The following is a 15,604-nucleotide window of genomic DNA, read 5'->3' on the forward strand; positions in this document are numbered from 1 at the left end:
CCAATGTATGTTTTTGATCAAGGGATCATTAATAGGCATGCTCTTACTACTACTTTCATGATAGGATACAGTAACAAGAAGACATATTTGAAATAAACTAATATATACGTTTTTAAACAAATTAAAGGACCTAATACAATATAGTTTTTATTGTCACTACCATTTAACGTAAACTATTTAAACAAATTACATTTGTCAAAAATACATAAGGTTTTAATTACACTCATTTATAGGTTTTCAAAATGAAAGACCCCGCCGATGCACTGCTTATTTTAAGTGATGCACATTTACCCCTGTACTATAAGTTAGGGACTACATTGTAAATGCTATCATGTATCCATACAAAAGGGTGGGTCATGACAACTCTTAAAAGTGTTTATTGCCAAGAAGTCTATATCAAAGATATGTACCATTCTAAATTGCCATTAATGTAATTGTAAGATAGCCTAATAATAACATAGGGTTGCCCCACAGTTGAACAGAGCATTTGGAATTATTTCTTTATTGATATTATATATTATTTTTTTCTGAACCCTGCTAATGGTATATTATTTTAGGGTGGAGTGGGGAATACTACCCACTATGCAAACAAAATAACTAATGGTGGTAAGGAAAGGTTTAATAAGAACAAAGCAATTTTATCAAAGACCATGTCAATTTTGCTTGTAATTGAACTTCTCATCCTATATATTTTACCTCAAAGTCTGTAGTATGGCTTTCTGACCATCAAAGGTTTCCAGAAAATAAACAATTCTTTTTCAAAAAAAGAAGTGCTGCATTACATAGATTTCCTTGGGGATAAAGGTTAATATTTCAGTCATCATAGGAATTTATACAATTGCTAGGTAAGTGACAGCTAATCAGCAGCATTATAAATAATCAATGAAGTGCAGCAGATCATGCATGAATTGTCCTTCTTTAACTGTTTCATATATCAGTATATATATTTACCATAATGAGGCCACTATTCTAGATGCTGTTTTATGCCTTTGTGACTCTCAGATCACAGGCAAATTGGACTCCAAACTGACTGTATAGTTTTTCTTAGGTGATTCAGAATAGAAGTCAAACACATTTTATTAGACACTGCATACCTAACAGTAAAAAAAAAAAGTATGAACATATTACCCCAAAAAATGCAATATTGAGCTGCAGTTACCTAAATGAAAAATAATACCATAGTAAAACTATAGTATGCTGTAGCATGGTTTACTCTTTAGTAAGGTTAAAAAATAGTGATATGTAACTGTAAAGTGTCTAGTTAACTACAACATTATTTAATACAGTGATCTGCAATGCACTGACGGGGTCCCTTCATCCATTTCCTACAATATATGACAGCAAACGTTAATCAAATTTTCAAAGCTTTTGAAGCTCCTTAAAAGGTAGTGGCAAGGGAGTTCAATCAATAAGTCTCAAGAGACACCACTGTTTGTTATTAGGAAGCTTTCCAGATGGTTTCTTTAAAAGTTTTAATGATTTATTATCAATGAGGTTTCCCTTTGCAAGAATAGTCAAAAGATTTCTTAAGACACACATAGGATTAAGTGTCATTGATAATCAACTCCTAATAGCTGGTTAAAGATCTGTTAAAGATATAACCTGGTGTTGGGCTGCAGGCCAGTGTCTGTGTAGTTCAAGTTTCCTCTGTCGGCAGTGGAAATAGCCATGCCATCACGCATCAGGCGGTACTGAGATATTATACCATTTGGTTTGCTTGGCTCATTCCAGTACAGCTCCACAACGTCAGAGCTGACAACGACGTGGCGAGGGCCAGACCACACTCCTAAGTGTTATAAAACAAAAGGGTGCAATTAAAACATGTGAACTTACAAATCTGGGAAAAAGTCTAGACAATCATGTTAAAGGATGACAACTGTACAGTACTAGAATACAGGCACACTTTAATATCTTGTAGTTTTCTTCCTCAAGGAACAGTATTCAAAAAGATATAATTAGTACTGTTATTATGTAAAAAAAAAAAAAAACCCTATTCAATTTCTATGAAAAATATATATCACTGTTACATACTTAAAGTGATTCCAGTGCCTATGGTGTTTATTTTGACTTTTGTAACTCGTAATGCTTTGAATTTGTATTTTAGTTTTGTATTCCAAGTGGGGCCTCTTATTTAAATAAACGTGAAATAAATCAAATTAAAACTGAGCTGGCATGGTCATCATGGAAAACCATTTGAGAAAAGGCCCTGACAGACTGTACTGTAGCTGCAGGGGAGCTCACATCTGCTCCAATGACATCTGTCCCAGTGTGGCGTTGCTATTAAGACAATAGTAGTTCCATAAATAATTCTTCAATCTGTTTTTTTTTTTTTTTTTTTTTTTTTTTTTTTTACAGGGGGTGGGGGGGAGGTTATTGGATGTGTAAAACAGCATTTAACTCTTTCATCACTCTTTCAGCACAACACGATAATATCAAGATAACTTATTCAATAGTTCTAGTGTCTTATGGAAAAATAAACACAAATATTGTGTATGCTGTAACTTATCAGAGGTTTTCTTCCTTCCATTATGACCTTTTAAATGAGATTGTGTGTCTCAGAAATGTGAACATGTGAAATCTATTCAATATATAAAATATATAATATTCTAAACAGTGAAACAGAAAAACCCATAGACAGATACAGAGCTTACCTTGAGGAGCTGCTTGCAGAGTCCTGCCTATAGATGGCTGACTTGCACTGCATCCGGCAGATGTGCAGGCCTTTACCATAAAGCTGTAGTTAGTATGGGGCTGGAGACCTGCATTAATGCAAAAAGACAGCTCTTAGCAAATGAATCATGCATATTGTAAAGCACAATATCCCAGCTTTATCTTGATGGGGGCTTCTTAATCAAAACTCACAACAAGCTCTGCTCCTAAAAATGATACCATGAAATCAATAGATGATAAAAGATCAAAAAAGAAAAGATGAACTATGTTAGTGGTTTAATTATGTCTTGTAGGATTTCCTTGGGATAACATTTATTTCACTGCTCACGAGTTTGCATTTAATTGACATAGTAGTGTGTGTGTGTGTGTGTGTGTGTGTGTGTGTGTGTGTGTGTGTGTGTGTGTGTGTGTGTGTGTGTGTGTGTGTTAAAATTGTAAATTTGATACAGGATACATTTTATATGACATTACTGCATGTATTTTGTAAAAAAAAAAAAAAAATCTTAAGCATAGCAAACAATGAGTATAACCCGCAGGTATCAGACATTATTATTTTTTCATTGACAAATTGTTTTTAATAAAGACAAATTATATATATTATATATATAGATAATATATATTATATATATATATATAGAATATATATAATATATAATATATATATATATCTGTGAGACAGAGAAACCAATACATATTTTATAAAATATTTTACAGATGTTTTTATATTTAAAATTTTTAAAAAAAAGGACAATTAAAACATGAGGAAAGGAAGCTGTTATTTTCTGGCTTATTATGAATGGCAACATTAATATTATTTTAATTCATATTTTTGTTCTTTATTATTACATATTTTATAATAATAATCATAATACAAAATATACTAATATTTTAGTTATTTTAAAATGTACATTCATTTTGAAATATACAAGTTTATTGACTGTCTGACACTGAATTCGCCAAGGTGAAAAGACCAGTAAAGCCACAATGGAGGTCTGACATTTAAATAATATTACAGTCCATTGCTAATGGTTTTTATTGAGTTGTTCTGTGGGAATTTTGAAATTTTATTGAGTTATATCAAATAATTTTCAGTCCACATCTTCAGTCTAGTCCAGTATTTTCTTTTTAATTTAGAGAGCCTATACGTATTTATTTTTGTATAGAAAGTATGTGTATAGAAAGTATATATACTGGAAATGTTGTGTGAAAGCCTTTTTCTTTCTAGTTACATCTTCCACAAAATCAAAACAAAAATGACCCAAGATGTTCTATGCCTGATATAATAATATATATTTTTATAACATATGTTTGACTTATTAAGATTTACAGTATTAATATTATTCATTTCTTGGCACATCAAATTTTGATGTTCACACATGGGAATGTTAGGCTACAAATTGGTAAAATTGAATCAGTATGTAGATATTTACAGTATTAAGGGAGTGGCTGTATAAATTATATAATGGTAATTAAAATCAAAGCCAGGTCAAATCAATCCAAACCCTATTATATCTTTGTTGGATCGCCTGTTTTTCCAGTACAGATAATTGTTGTGGTCATCCAGCATGTCATAACAGTTTCTGTCTCAAGGTAAAATACATATCCACTTTTTCTCATAATTTATTACCATACCTAATTCATAAAAATGAACATTCCAGGACAGAGTTTATATTGATATTGCCTTTCCTGTAAGAAAGTTGCATTATCCAATTAAGTATTTTTTAGAAAACATTGTTTTTGTAAGAATAAATGTACCTTGGCTGAAGGGGGCACTCTTAGCCTGCCTTAGAGCTCAGAACCTCAAAAATCTTAATCCTTTTAACTCACCCCATGGAGTATTAGTGGGTCCATTTGTAAAGTACTGGTAACACAAAGTGAAACAATGCCATAACTGTCATCCAAATTGTTCTGTACAGGAGTGTAGAAGTGTTCAGTAATAAATTATATAAAAAGGTATTTTATTGACAAGCTGCCATTTACTGTTTGCATTAGAGAATACGAGAAGATGATGGCTGCTGCCCCGGGTCCCCAGAGGTATTTAACTCAGAGATAGCAGAAAATGCTTCAGTTTACTTAAAGCATTGATAACACTTCTAAATAATTAAGATTCAATTACTTAATGCTTTTTTTGTCTCTGAGAGGATTATTAAGCGATTTCTGGATTACACATCATGAGCGTGCTCAAAGACTACCCAAAGCATTTCACAGGATAATGTTTCCCAAGTTCAAACCTAATTAAACATCAGCAAAGTGGTAACAACCCCTTTCTTAAGGTTCCATATTCAAAAACAGTCCTGACTTTTTATAACATTAGTGGCTTCATCCATATAGTTCAACCTTCTAAAACCAGCTGTAAGTGCCCCATGGGCCTATTATGGCATAATCAAAAACTATGACAGACAAATCAAACTGAGGAAAAGACACAAGTTTGGGTCTGTAATAAAGTACACTAGACTTTATAAAAACATTGTGCACCTGTGAATATATTACTGTCCTATAAATTCACTGGCCATGTGTTAAGAAGTGTATCCTCAAACCAATGATGAAAACACAACTATATAAAAAATGTAAGGAGCGGTCTAGGAATGACTAAGTAAGACTCTCATAGCAGTCAAGCCATTGCTAGTTACACTTTGAAAGTAATCTAAATTAAGTCCACAGTAAGACCTGGAATGGCTCAAACTGTTAAACAACTGTCTTATACCCAGCCATTATAATGTTATTGGAGCTGATAAGACCAATCTAAAAAGTGTAGTTTTGGGAACAGTAGAAATTCCTTTAGTTATCTCAATATCGCAGCTGCCCCTACCCCCCTCCCATAAGAAAAAATGAAATCAAAGGGACCCCAATATAGACAAATCTTTAAATCCTTTAGAAGCCCAACAAACTAACAGATCAATAGAAGGGTTTAGGTTGACACAGCAGGAACATTTGCAGTAGACGTTGTTTTGACGAATGGAGTCAGATGGAATGGCCATCACAGGTTTTGTGGCCTCTCAATGACTGCCACTTGACCCTTTTACACTGAAGCTGGTAAGAGCTCTTCAGTGTGACATCACAAATGGGAGAGTGGTGAAAACAAATCATTCAGCTAATTATATATGCTAGAATAAACTAATGAAAGGCTATTAGGTTTACTACCTACTGTCCGGTTTGTTTTATGGTTGGTATAAGTCATTTAGTGCTGCTAGTAATAGTGATCAGCTGGCAAGCTTTGAAGAAAATAAAACAGGTTTTATGTGTGAGAGGGTTCCATGCTACAATTTAGTAAAATAGTTTATCTAGCAAGAACACATATATATATATATATATATATATATATATATATATATATATATATATATATATATATATATATATATATATATAAAACGCTATCACTTTATGATATTGTAACCCACAGATTACCAAGTGTTTGTACTGCTTGAAAATGCCAACTGTATGTTATGCATCTATTAATCAGAAGTCCTATCGTAACCTTGACTCATTTTCACAAAGTAATTTTTTTATTACTATTATTTTAAAAAATCAGCATGGAATTTCCCTGACCAAAGTCAGTTTTCAGTGAGGTCCTGGGGCAAGTGGAGACACATCTTTTATACATTCATACAATTACTAGACTAACAAGCAATTAACATTCTACTCTTTAACTGTGTAACACATGTTTCATACTAAGTCATTTCAATAGATCAAGTTAAGTGTATAAGTAATGCATTTAATTCAGGTAATATAAATACACCTTTAATGTATCTGGTAATTCATACTAGCTCATGTTTCAGTGAAAGCGACTATCCTTTTAAAAATCTACCAACATGTACAAAATGTACAAAATGAATCAACGGACAGAAATATAGATATGTGGATAAATTCTGAATGATAACTACAAAACGACAGAAAAAACAGCTTTTACTGTTCCATTATATTTGTAAGTCCTGTTCTTTTTTTAAAATGGTTTCTGATACAATAAAAGGTTTTTGGTTTCTGTTTTCAAATTAAATATTTGCAATAGCCAGAATAAAATATAAGTACAAATTTAGTGCACCCTGCAACACATTTATCTATGCTCCAAAAATGAATTATGGTATATAATTAATTTAGAATCAGCAAACCAGAGCAATTATTTCAGCTCATACAGTACTTCATGCAAAATGCTAATTTCTGTCTTTTTTTTGTTCTTAACCCCCTCAGGGCTAGAGTAGCAGTTTAAAACTATTAATAATAAGTTTACATCACTTTGCTCTCTGCCTTAATATGGATGATTCAGTTCTAGGGTGAACTCGAACTGAATATTAAAGGCAAAATACACACATTAATTTCTTTTTTCTTATTTGTTTATTAAGGATAGCCAAGCTAAGGATGCCACATAATCTCTGTTGTGGAGTGCTGTGTTTAACTGTTGGATAGGTCTGAAGCAGGAGACAGCAAAATTACTTGCAAAATAACTTACATTTGGGTCAGTCAAAAACTGTGTCTGTTGGCTTTCTTAAGCAGAGATTGCACGATGTCATGACCCTCGTAATAAAAAGCTAGTGTTGTCTATACACTTTTTGCCGTTGCAGCACCTTCAGTTTTATAATGAAATGTAGGGCATTTTTTATGCATTTAAAAACAAAAACAATTATTACAAAATGCTTGGAGTGCACATGTTTGGTTCTTCATCCAAATGTTTTACTTATATCCATCCTATCTCTAGCAAATAAAAACATGGAGAAGTGAATTGGTTAATTTATACTGGATACCACCTGTAATGGAATATTATTGAAAGAATCATAGAATACATCAGTGCACCAACTGTAAAGACACTGCCTGGTAGCGAGTGGTAGTTATCAACTGTGCACCAAACATTAAGACTATAATTTAAGTGTACTCTGAGCAAAAACTTTACCTCAAGTCACATCACTGGTACATTTTATTTTTTAGAATAGTTGTTATTAAAATAAAATCTTAAGAGTAAATTACACAAAATGAGTCTAGCAAACATTACCAATATTCCTGCGTCACTGTTGGCATCTCTCCAAGAATGGTTGTACTGTACACTACGAGATGATAAAATGAACTATATCAAAGTCCCACAAATCAAAGCAACAGCAGGGAAAAAGTAATAGGCAGGACAGTTGCTCATTACAGGAATCAGGTATAAATGTAGTCATTGGAGAGCTTCCAGAAATACTATGCACACATAAATAGAATAAGCCAATGAGCATACCATCTTTGTAATAAGTAAGCTATGGTCCATCTTTGTAATAAGTAAGCTACAGCGTGAGAGCTGTTGTTTCATCTTAACACAGTAATTATTCAAATCATCAGTTGTGAAACGAGGCAGTAGGCTTAATTTTTTTTCTCATAAATTATTTCATATTACTTGGAGGATTATGTCAGGAATTAGAGCACTGGGACAAGGTCATGGGTTCGAGTCACTTACCATATGGTAGTTTCCAGCTGGCACAGCTCTGAAAGGGTACATAGGGTAAAACTGGGGAAGTATAATGCTGTGTGATAGGCACAAGCCATGTCACCCCATTTTGATTTAGCGACACATAAGATATGGGCTATAGAGGCACAATAAACGTCAGGCTTTTTATTCGTGGCGTTTGTTCATGTGATAATGGTATTTATACATTTTTAATCTATTTATTGATTTGCAGAGATGGAACATCTAATTTATGGGAATCACTTTCAATCAGCTGAAAAAAGGTAACTTTATTTAATTAGATGAGCTTAAACAAAACAGTTTATGGTGAATTTGGCCTCTGATATAATGGTTTGTAGAATTGTGAAGTAACATACTTTAGAGAAGTCAAAACATGAGTAGTGGTTTTAATGAAGGATAAGTGAAACATGCAACATTAACAGTTTCTATTCATTTTCATTAATGGATATGCATAATAAAAAGCTGACAGAGAATCTCAGAGAATAACTGACGGCCATAGTCACAAAGCAAAGAATTGTGTAGAACAGGTTCATGCATACAAACTTGACTTAATGCATCAAAACTGGAAACATTATTTTGAATCATTGGCACTGACTATTTAAACAATTCATTAGTTGAAATTAAAGGCTGTCAATTCCCAAATCTTTGGATCCTTCATACCTGTTACAGTACATTGCATCCTACCAGCACCATCTGTGTAGATAAGCCCTCTCCCAGTCTGAATGACCTGGTACTCCTTAATAATACCATTTGGTTTAGCAGGTACTCTCCAGCTCAGCTGCAAATCTGTAGGACCTAGCGCTGTGACTGTTGGTGGATGGACATTCTCTGGGACTCCCTGGACAGTCACTGCAACTACCTAAAGACAAAAAGAATTACAGAGCAATTTGCTGTAATAGAGGTCTGGATATCCTGCTCTAATAGAATGTCACTAGTGGTTTAAACTGTTGTCTTCAAGAGTGGCAGACTATTAAGAAGGGCTGCGAGACCCAGTTAAGCTTTTCTTGGATGGTAGTGAACCTTAGATACATCACTTGAGCCTGAGGCAACCATCTTTCTTGCTGAGCTACTCTGTGTTCTCACAGAGTGTCTAGTAATATTAAATCAGGCCTTTTCGCCATGGGATGAGGCTGCAGGTTAGAGCTAAAGCCACATTTCCTGAGGGTTGATGCTGAAAATCCTGGGTTGATAATTATATCTGTTGGCAAGATATTTTGGGTTTCAGATTTTCTTGGGGACGACTGTGTCCTGCTTAAGGATTGCACCACTTCAGTTAATGTCATCTATGGGAAAAATAAATATTTGTTGATTCATTAAAACAATTCCCAAAAAGACCATGTTAGACAAGGTGTATTTCTAGAGGGGGTGACATTTATGAAAGATTGAAAAACTTAAATCAATCTGTAGGTCACGTAATACAAACCAAAGAGAGCAGTTAAAATGAATGCCCAAGCAATAACATATTTAAGCAAAGGCTAGTGGTACTCAGTTGTGACTTTCAGTTCCAACCAGGTTCTTAATTATTTAATTAATTCGTCAAAAGCTTTGTTCTAACCAGGTCTTTATGTTTAATTAAACTCAGGATGTTTAATAAAATAATTAACACCTAATTGGACTGCACCAAGACTATTCACACAGCCTAAATAATTTATGATCATCACGTGTTGTGAATGGCAATCTCAATGGTTTCAATGCACGTTGATCGTGCATTATTTTGGTAGAACAGATAAGGTTTAAAAAGCCACAAGTTACCACTGCTGTAGGCATTGCCATACTTCTTTGTTTAAAGGGTTAAAATATCAAAAGATTGATTACCAAATCTATATTTTCCTACTTATAACTTACAACAGTATTACTGCCACTCCTTGTTAATGCACTCAAGATGTTTATTCACTTGGTTATTTCAGTATAACACTACTGTATGGACTAAAGTATAACACTACTGTATGGACTAAACACACTTTACAATATGTATTGTAGGTCACAAATTTCAATTGCAGCTGGACCAGACAAGTGATAAGGTGCCTGGAAGCAACAGCAATCTTTAACATTAAAATCCCTGATTATCCCTCCTAGAAGGATGCACACAGCATCCATGCCATTAAAAAGTAAGGTAAATATTAATTTTATAGTAAAACTGATCAAAGTTTCTTTTTTTATCATAATGAAATGGCTTGAGTCAACATAAAGGAAGGCTGTCCTACAACAGTCATGGTCCCTGAAGGCTTGCCTGAAATGAATCATTTTAAAAGGCAGCTAAGTGATAAAGCAGGCATTACAATTATGTAAAGTGACATATTTTATCCAGATTTGTTAATCCAACAAGAAATTTAAAAGGATATGCCATGTCTTTAAAATAATAATAGCACAGGGGCTTAGCTTACTGTAGAGTCAACCCTTTGTATTAAGATACTGAACATTTCTGAAGTTTAGCCCAGCCTGGGATTGGTCTCTGTTTTATGTAATTGTACTAATTTATAATTACGAACATTAACTTCAGAACAGGAACCCACATATTTTACAACACTGATCTTTTTAATATTTATTTCATCAAGGAAAAGCAATTTCCAGTCATGTGAGTATATTAAGGCTGGAGGTGGAGGAAATATTATATTACATTGGGTGATATTAATTCCACTGTAATTACACATATTGTGGTACAGTTACAAAATTAAAGGAAATTACTTCTACTTTTGTAGTTGACATACTACTGTATGTAACTCGAAAATACAAAACAAACTTAGGATAAAATACATATTCCAATTGATAATTCTCTTTAAACAATGACATGCATTAGAATATTTTTTCACTAACATCTTACCAAGTCCAAAATACCCACCTTACTGCTGTCTGTACAGCCCACAACAGTGCAAACTCTCAGCTGATAAAAATACTCCTGGTATGGCTGAATGCCGCCTGTGTCTGTAAAACTGTACTCTGTACCTCTGAAGCGCTCACTGCCATCTCGAAGGATGATATAATGAATGATGATGCCTGATGTAAAACAACAAAAACATAACATGCTGGCTCACAAATGCCTGATCACAAGGAACAGTGTTAACATCCATGGCTCACTGTACTTTTCTGAAGGATACAGAGGTTGTAATCACTGAGGAAAGGTTACATGTCGCTACAGAACACCTTGCAAATGTGGAGCCTGTGGGGATCCTAAACCAGGGCAGAACCTGCTGGGCCTGTCACCATTTACTATTTAGGATACTTTTGGCTCATCACTTGCGGTTCATTACAATCCACTTCAGTCCATCCAGGACCTTGTTCCAACCGGGTCCTTAATCCTTTGTGGTCCTAAGTCAGACCAGGTCCGACAATACAATTTTCCCTTTCCGGTTCGATGTCGAACCCTGTCCAACATCATCAAAAAGACATCAAGGTCTCTAATGGTTTTTCCTATGGAAAAAGCTGGGAAAACCTTTCATGGCCAAGTGAGACCGATAGGAGCCCAAAAAAAAGGGGCGGATCTGAGCAATACACATAGCCCCTGCACCACAGAGATAACATGGACATAAACAAAGAAGATAGCTATTTCCGCATCCAGTGCTCAAAGAGTATCACAGACATTTGCAGAGCTTTCTGAGATGTTATAGTGATAAAATAATGACTTGGATCGCATTATTGAGGACTGTGGTGATAAAACAAGTGATCAGGAGATGATTTATCAGTACGCACGACTATGAAGAGGTATGTGACAAATACACTGAACAAGGGGTGGGGCTTGGCTGGAGATGCAGTACTGAACATCCTGTTGATATGCACTTATAAACAGCGTGTGTAAAATAAACAGCGTGTATGAAAATAAATTGGACCTGACGCACCTGACAGGCGCTGAATAAATGGACCACTAAGGGTTAATTACTTAGTGGAACACCTTGCTTCAATTGCTTAATTCAGTAATTAAGGACATGGCTGAAACAAGGTCCTGGACTTTAATGGGCCGACAGTTGCAGGAAGTACCACTACTCTAATATCCTTAATTATAAAATGCTGCGATTAGCAGACCTGAGATAAATATTTATTTTATTTAAATATTTCAAATTGAATTGATATGATTTTAAATAATTAAATATTTTAAATAATGCTGTTGTGAATATTTATAAATATTCAAACATTTTGATTTCTGTTCCAAATATATTTATAAATGTGTTACAATGATATGAAACATAACACATTAAAAGTTTTATATGAATATCTATTTAGTTTTATATTAATATTTAAGTGCGGACAAATTCTTGAAATATTTGGTATTTATAAATTAACTCTCAAATATAAATATATTTGCCCCAGGTCTGGTGTTTACGGTCATTGATATCAATAATAAAAAATATAGTACAGTCGGGTAAATGGTCAAATCAGAAGATAGCCCTTATTTTGAACCGGTCAGAAGGCCACAAGATAATACACAGAAAAAGCCTTATGAGCCCAGCTAAGAGAAATTTTTGTCTAGAGATAGTTCCCATCAAGAGTATGAGTCCAATAACTAATGAGCATAGGAAAGGCATATGCGTTACATCAGGACTTAACAGGAATGCAATTCGGTTTCATGTCTGCTTCTGAAAATGTTACTTATTTCTTAAAAGATATATAGCCTTAAGCACTTTTTGTAATTAAAAGGGAAGAGCTCAGCCTGAAGTACTGAGAGTTATAGTAATGTGTACCATTAGGCTGTGCAGGAGGCTTCCAGTTCAGCTGTATAATGTCTTCCCTGTTGTCCACTTTGCTCCACTTAGGTGGACCTACACCTTGAGGCACGTCCTGCTCTGTAGTGGCACTGCCGAAATCACTGAAACCCTGGCTGTAACTGTTCCAAGCAGCCACCCTGTACTCATAGGTGACATGCGGATCCAAGTCGGTGTCTATTGAATATAAAACATGATTGCATTTTGTTAATGGCATTGATGCTAATAGGATTTGTTCCTCTGAGAAAATCTGCCTTTATACTTTCTTGAGAACAGAGATAAAGAATGGTATGTGTACCTATACGTGTTCTAAGAGACACAGCCAGAAATCAGATACAAAAAAATACTATTCCTTTTCTGTCATTTTCAGCATTTTAACAATAAAGCTAGATGAGAATATGTCCAAGCTAATTATCAGGGCTTGATTAGTTTGCAAAATAATCAGGGAGTACAAATAAGTATAAATCTATTTATTATTATTTAGGTTTCATTCCATCACTATTCAATAAATAACTATTTAAACCTGGTTAAAATTGCTGAAATTCCAAACACTAACCTGCATGTACTGTACATGATTCATTCAGGTAAATTATAACTAATATGGTTTACTGTCACTTATTTTCATGAACACATACATTTTGTACTAGTTTAAAGTATAGATATATATATATATAATTATATATATATTATATATATATATATATATATATATATATATATATATATATATTATATAATTAAAAGTTCCCTATTTACATAAATTACATGAATAAAAAATGGTACATTTGTATTTTTTTTTCTTATCATTGAGTATTTGATTATTTTTTTTGAGAACCAATTGCACTGGGGTTATAAAGAAGAAAAAGAAATAGCTAAAATCCAGAATGATTTAGAGCAAGAAAATATATTTTGAAAGAAGACTCATAACTCAAAAACTTCTTATATTCGACTACCAGAAACCATTTCAACTCATACAACAGTGTTCAGCCCTATTTTTTTTTAAGTTATTGCTATGAAGAAAATGCCATTAAAATAAAAAAAAAAAAAATGCACCTTTCATATTTTTAAGTACTTATTTAAAAGTTTATAAGTTTAACTATTAAACCGATTTAGATGAATCTTCTCATAAAAAAATGGTCTAGGGATATCTCAAAATTACATTACATGTTACATTAAATACCAACAATACTGTACCCATCCACAACTTGAACTAGTTTCTTAATAAATTGTAATCTATCTGAGGTTTTTTAGTTATAGAGTAAATATCATGACTGTTGTGTAAAGGAGCATAACATAAACATGTTACAGTTAAAAAGGCAGTTTTATTTTAAATTAAACCATTTATAGAAAATAATGTTCTGTATCTGTAAGTTACTTTTTGACAAATGTCTTGTCAGATACCTTTAAATGTGTATCTGTTCGGGCCTCCAGTGTAGACAGTCTCCTCAGGTGATGGACACAGGCCTTGCTGCCCTGCTTCATTAGGCACAGCTGAGGGTGACCCTTCAACCCAGGTGCAGATGTGGGTTGCCGGGTTAAACTCGCACTTGCCACAAAATGCTCCAGCTGCCATTGATATTGGGCACAATATGCTTGGGCTGCAATCTTTCTGTTGACAAATAACATTAATTTGGTCAGGGAAAGACAGCTGCATTATATCCTCATTAATGACCATATTGATAACATTAACACTATGTTTAATACAACTCAGTCAGCTAGCGTGTAAAAAGTGCAATGTTTAATCAATGGAGGGGATGTAACTTAATGACAGCATCTGAAATAAATTAGAAACACTCCAGTTATATATATATATTTTTTACATTTTGCCAATTAGGTATAGCATAGACATTGCTGAATGCATATCCAGCTGTTATCATTGGGCTGTATCTGAAATATTGTTCTTGTCGCAGCTGAAACTATTCTTTATACACTTTTAATGTAACTACAGTAATACTTGCATCTCTCATTTTCTTAATGCAATATTTACCTAGGATAGCATATTTGTTTGACCTTTAACACACATTTAAACAGCAAGTTGGAGAAGATGTTAAGGAAACTTTCCAAACCTGTTCTAAATAAAAGACTAAACCAGGATTCAAAACAGACATCTCTTGCTTTCCAGGCAACCACTTCAGTTACTATGCTATACAACCTTCAGTTAAATGGCAAATGTCAATAAAAAAATTAAAAAAGTCCCATCTCCAAAACACAAGACAAACAGAACTTAATAGTATATATCTATTGCAATAGTATGGCAAACATTGCAATGTGTTTTAATTAAACAATAGAATCCGATGAGGAGGGCTTTACCATCTGGTAAGGCCAGCCTTGTTTCCATAAATGCCCAAGCCGAAGGCAAAGACTTCTTCATAGGGTTCTATTGTTATTAGAAAATGGCTGTGTTTTATGAAGCTTTGGGTTTTGTTGCTAACGAATACAAACATTATTATACCGTGAGTAATGCAGCTTGCTCAGAATCCCATATGTGGTCTGGCAGCCTTCAGTAGCCTAGTGGTGGAAGATATCTAAAACAATTGTATTTTTAATTTAGGATTTGTGTTTGTGTACATTTCAGTATTTAAGTTTTAGTAATCAAAAACATCTAGTAGCCTACTTAATGCTAATGCTAATGTTAATGCTGATGATGTTAGTTCAGTAACTTGTTCACAGTGTGTTCATAAAGGCTATTCAAAGCCTCCTGGCCTTGTTAGAGAAGAGAGCACCATGTTGGAATTATGATCTTCTAAAATAAAGTTTCTGAAAGTAAAAGTCTGCATCCAGTTGTCTGATTTCTACAACTTGTCATTCA

General features: G+C 33.8%; 1 protein-coding gene across 1 annotated transcript in view; it reads right to left on the reverse strand.

Annotated features, from left to right (window-relative positions):
- ush2a (Usher syndrome 2A (autosomal recessive, mild)) overlaps positions 1 to 15,604 on the reverse strand; it is a 378,004-nt gene that overhangs the window by 58,027 nt on the left and 304,373 nt on the right. Inside the window, exons 53-58 of the mRNA XM_041252711.1 lie at positions 14,197 to 14,404; positions 12,775 to 12,972; positions 10,941 to 11,095; positions 8,762 to 8,960; positions 2,652 to 2,759; positions 1,603 to 1,786 (exon numbers count right to left, since the gene is read on the reverse strand). Coding sequence (XP_041108645.1) covers positions 1,603 to 1,786; positions 2,652 to 2,759; positions 8,762 to 8,960; positions 10,941 to 11,095; positions 12,775 to 12,972; positions 14,197 to 14,404 — 1,052 coding nt within the window. The remainder of the gene's footprint in view (positions 1 to 1,602; positions 1,787 to 2,651; positions 2,760 to 8,761; positions 8,961 to 10,940; positions 11,096 to 12,774; positions 12,973 to 14,196; positions 14,405 to 15,604) is intronic.

The sequence above is a fragment of the Polyodon spathula genome, chromosome 6 (assembly GCF_017654505.1).
Source record: "Polyodon spathula isolate WHYD16114869_AA chromosome 6, ASM1765450v1, whole genome shotgun sequence".
NCBI classification, from domain to species: Eukaryota; Metazoa; Chordata; class Actinopteri; order Acipenseriformes; family Polyodontidae; genus Polyodon; species Polyodon spathula.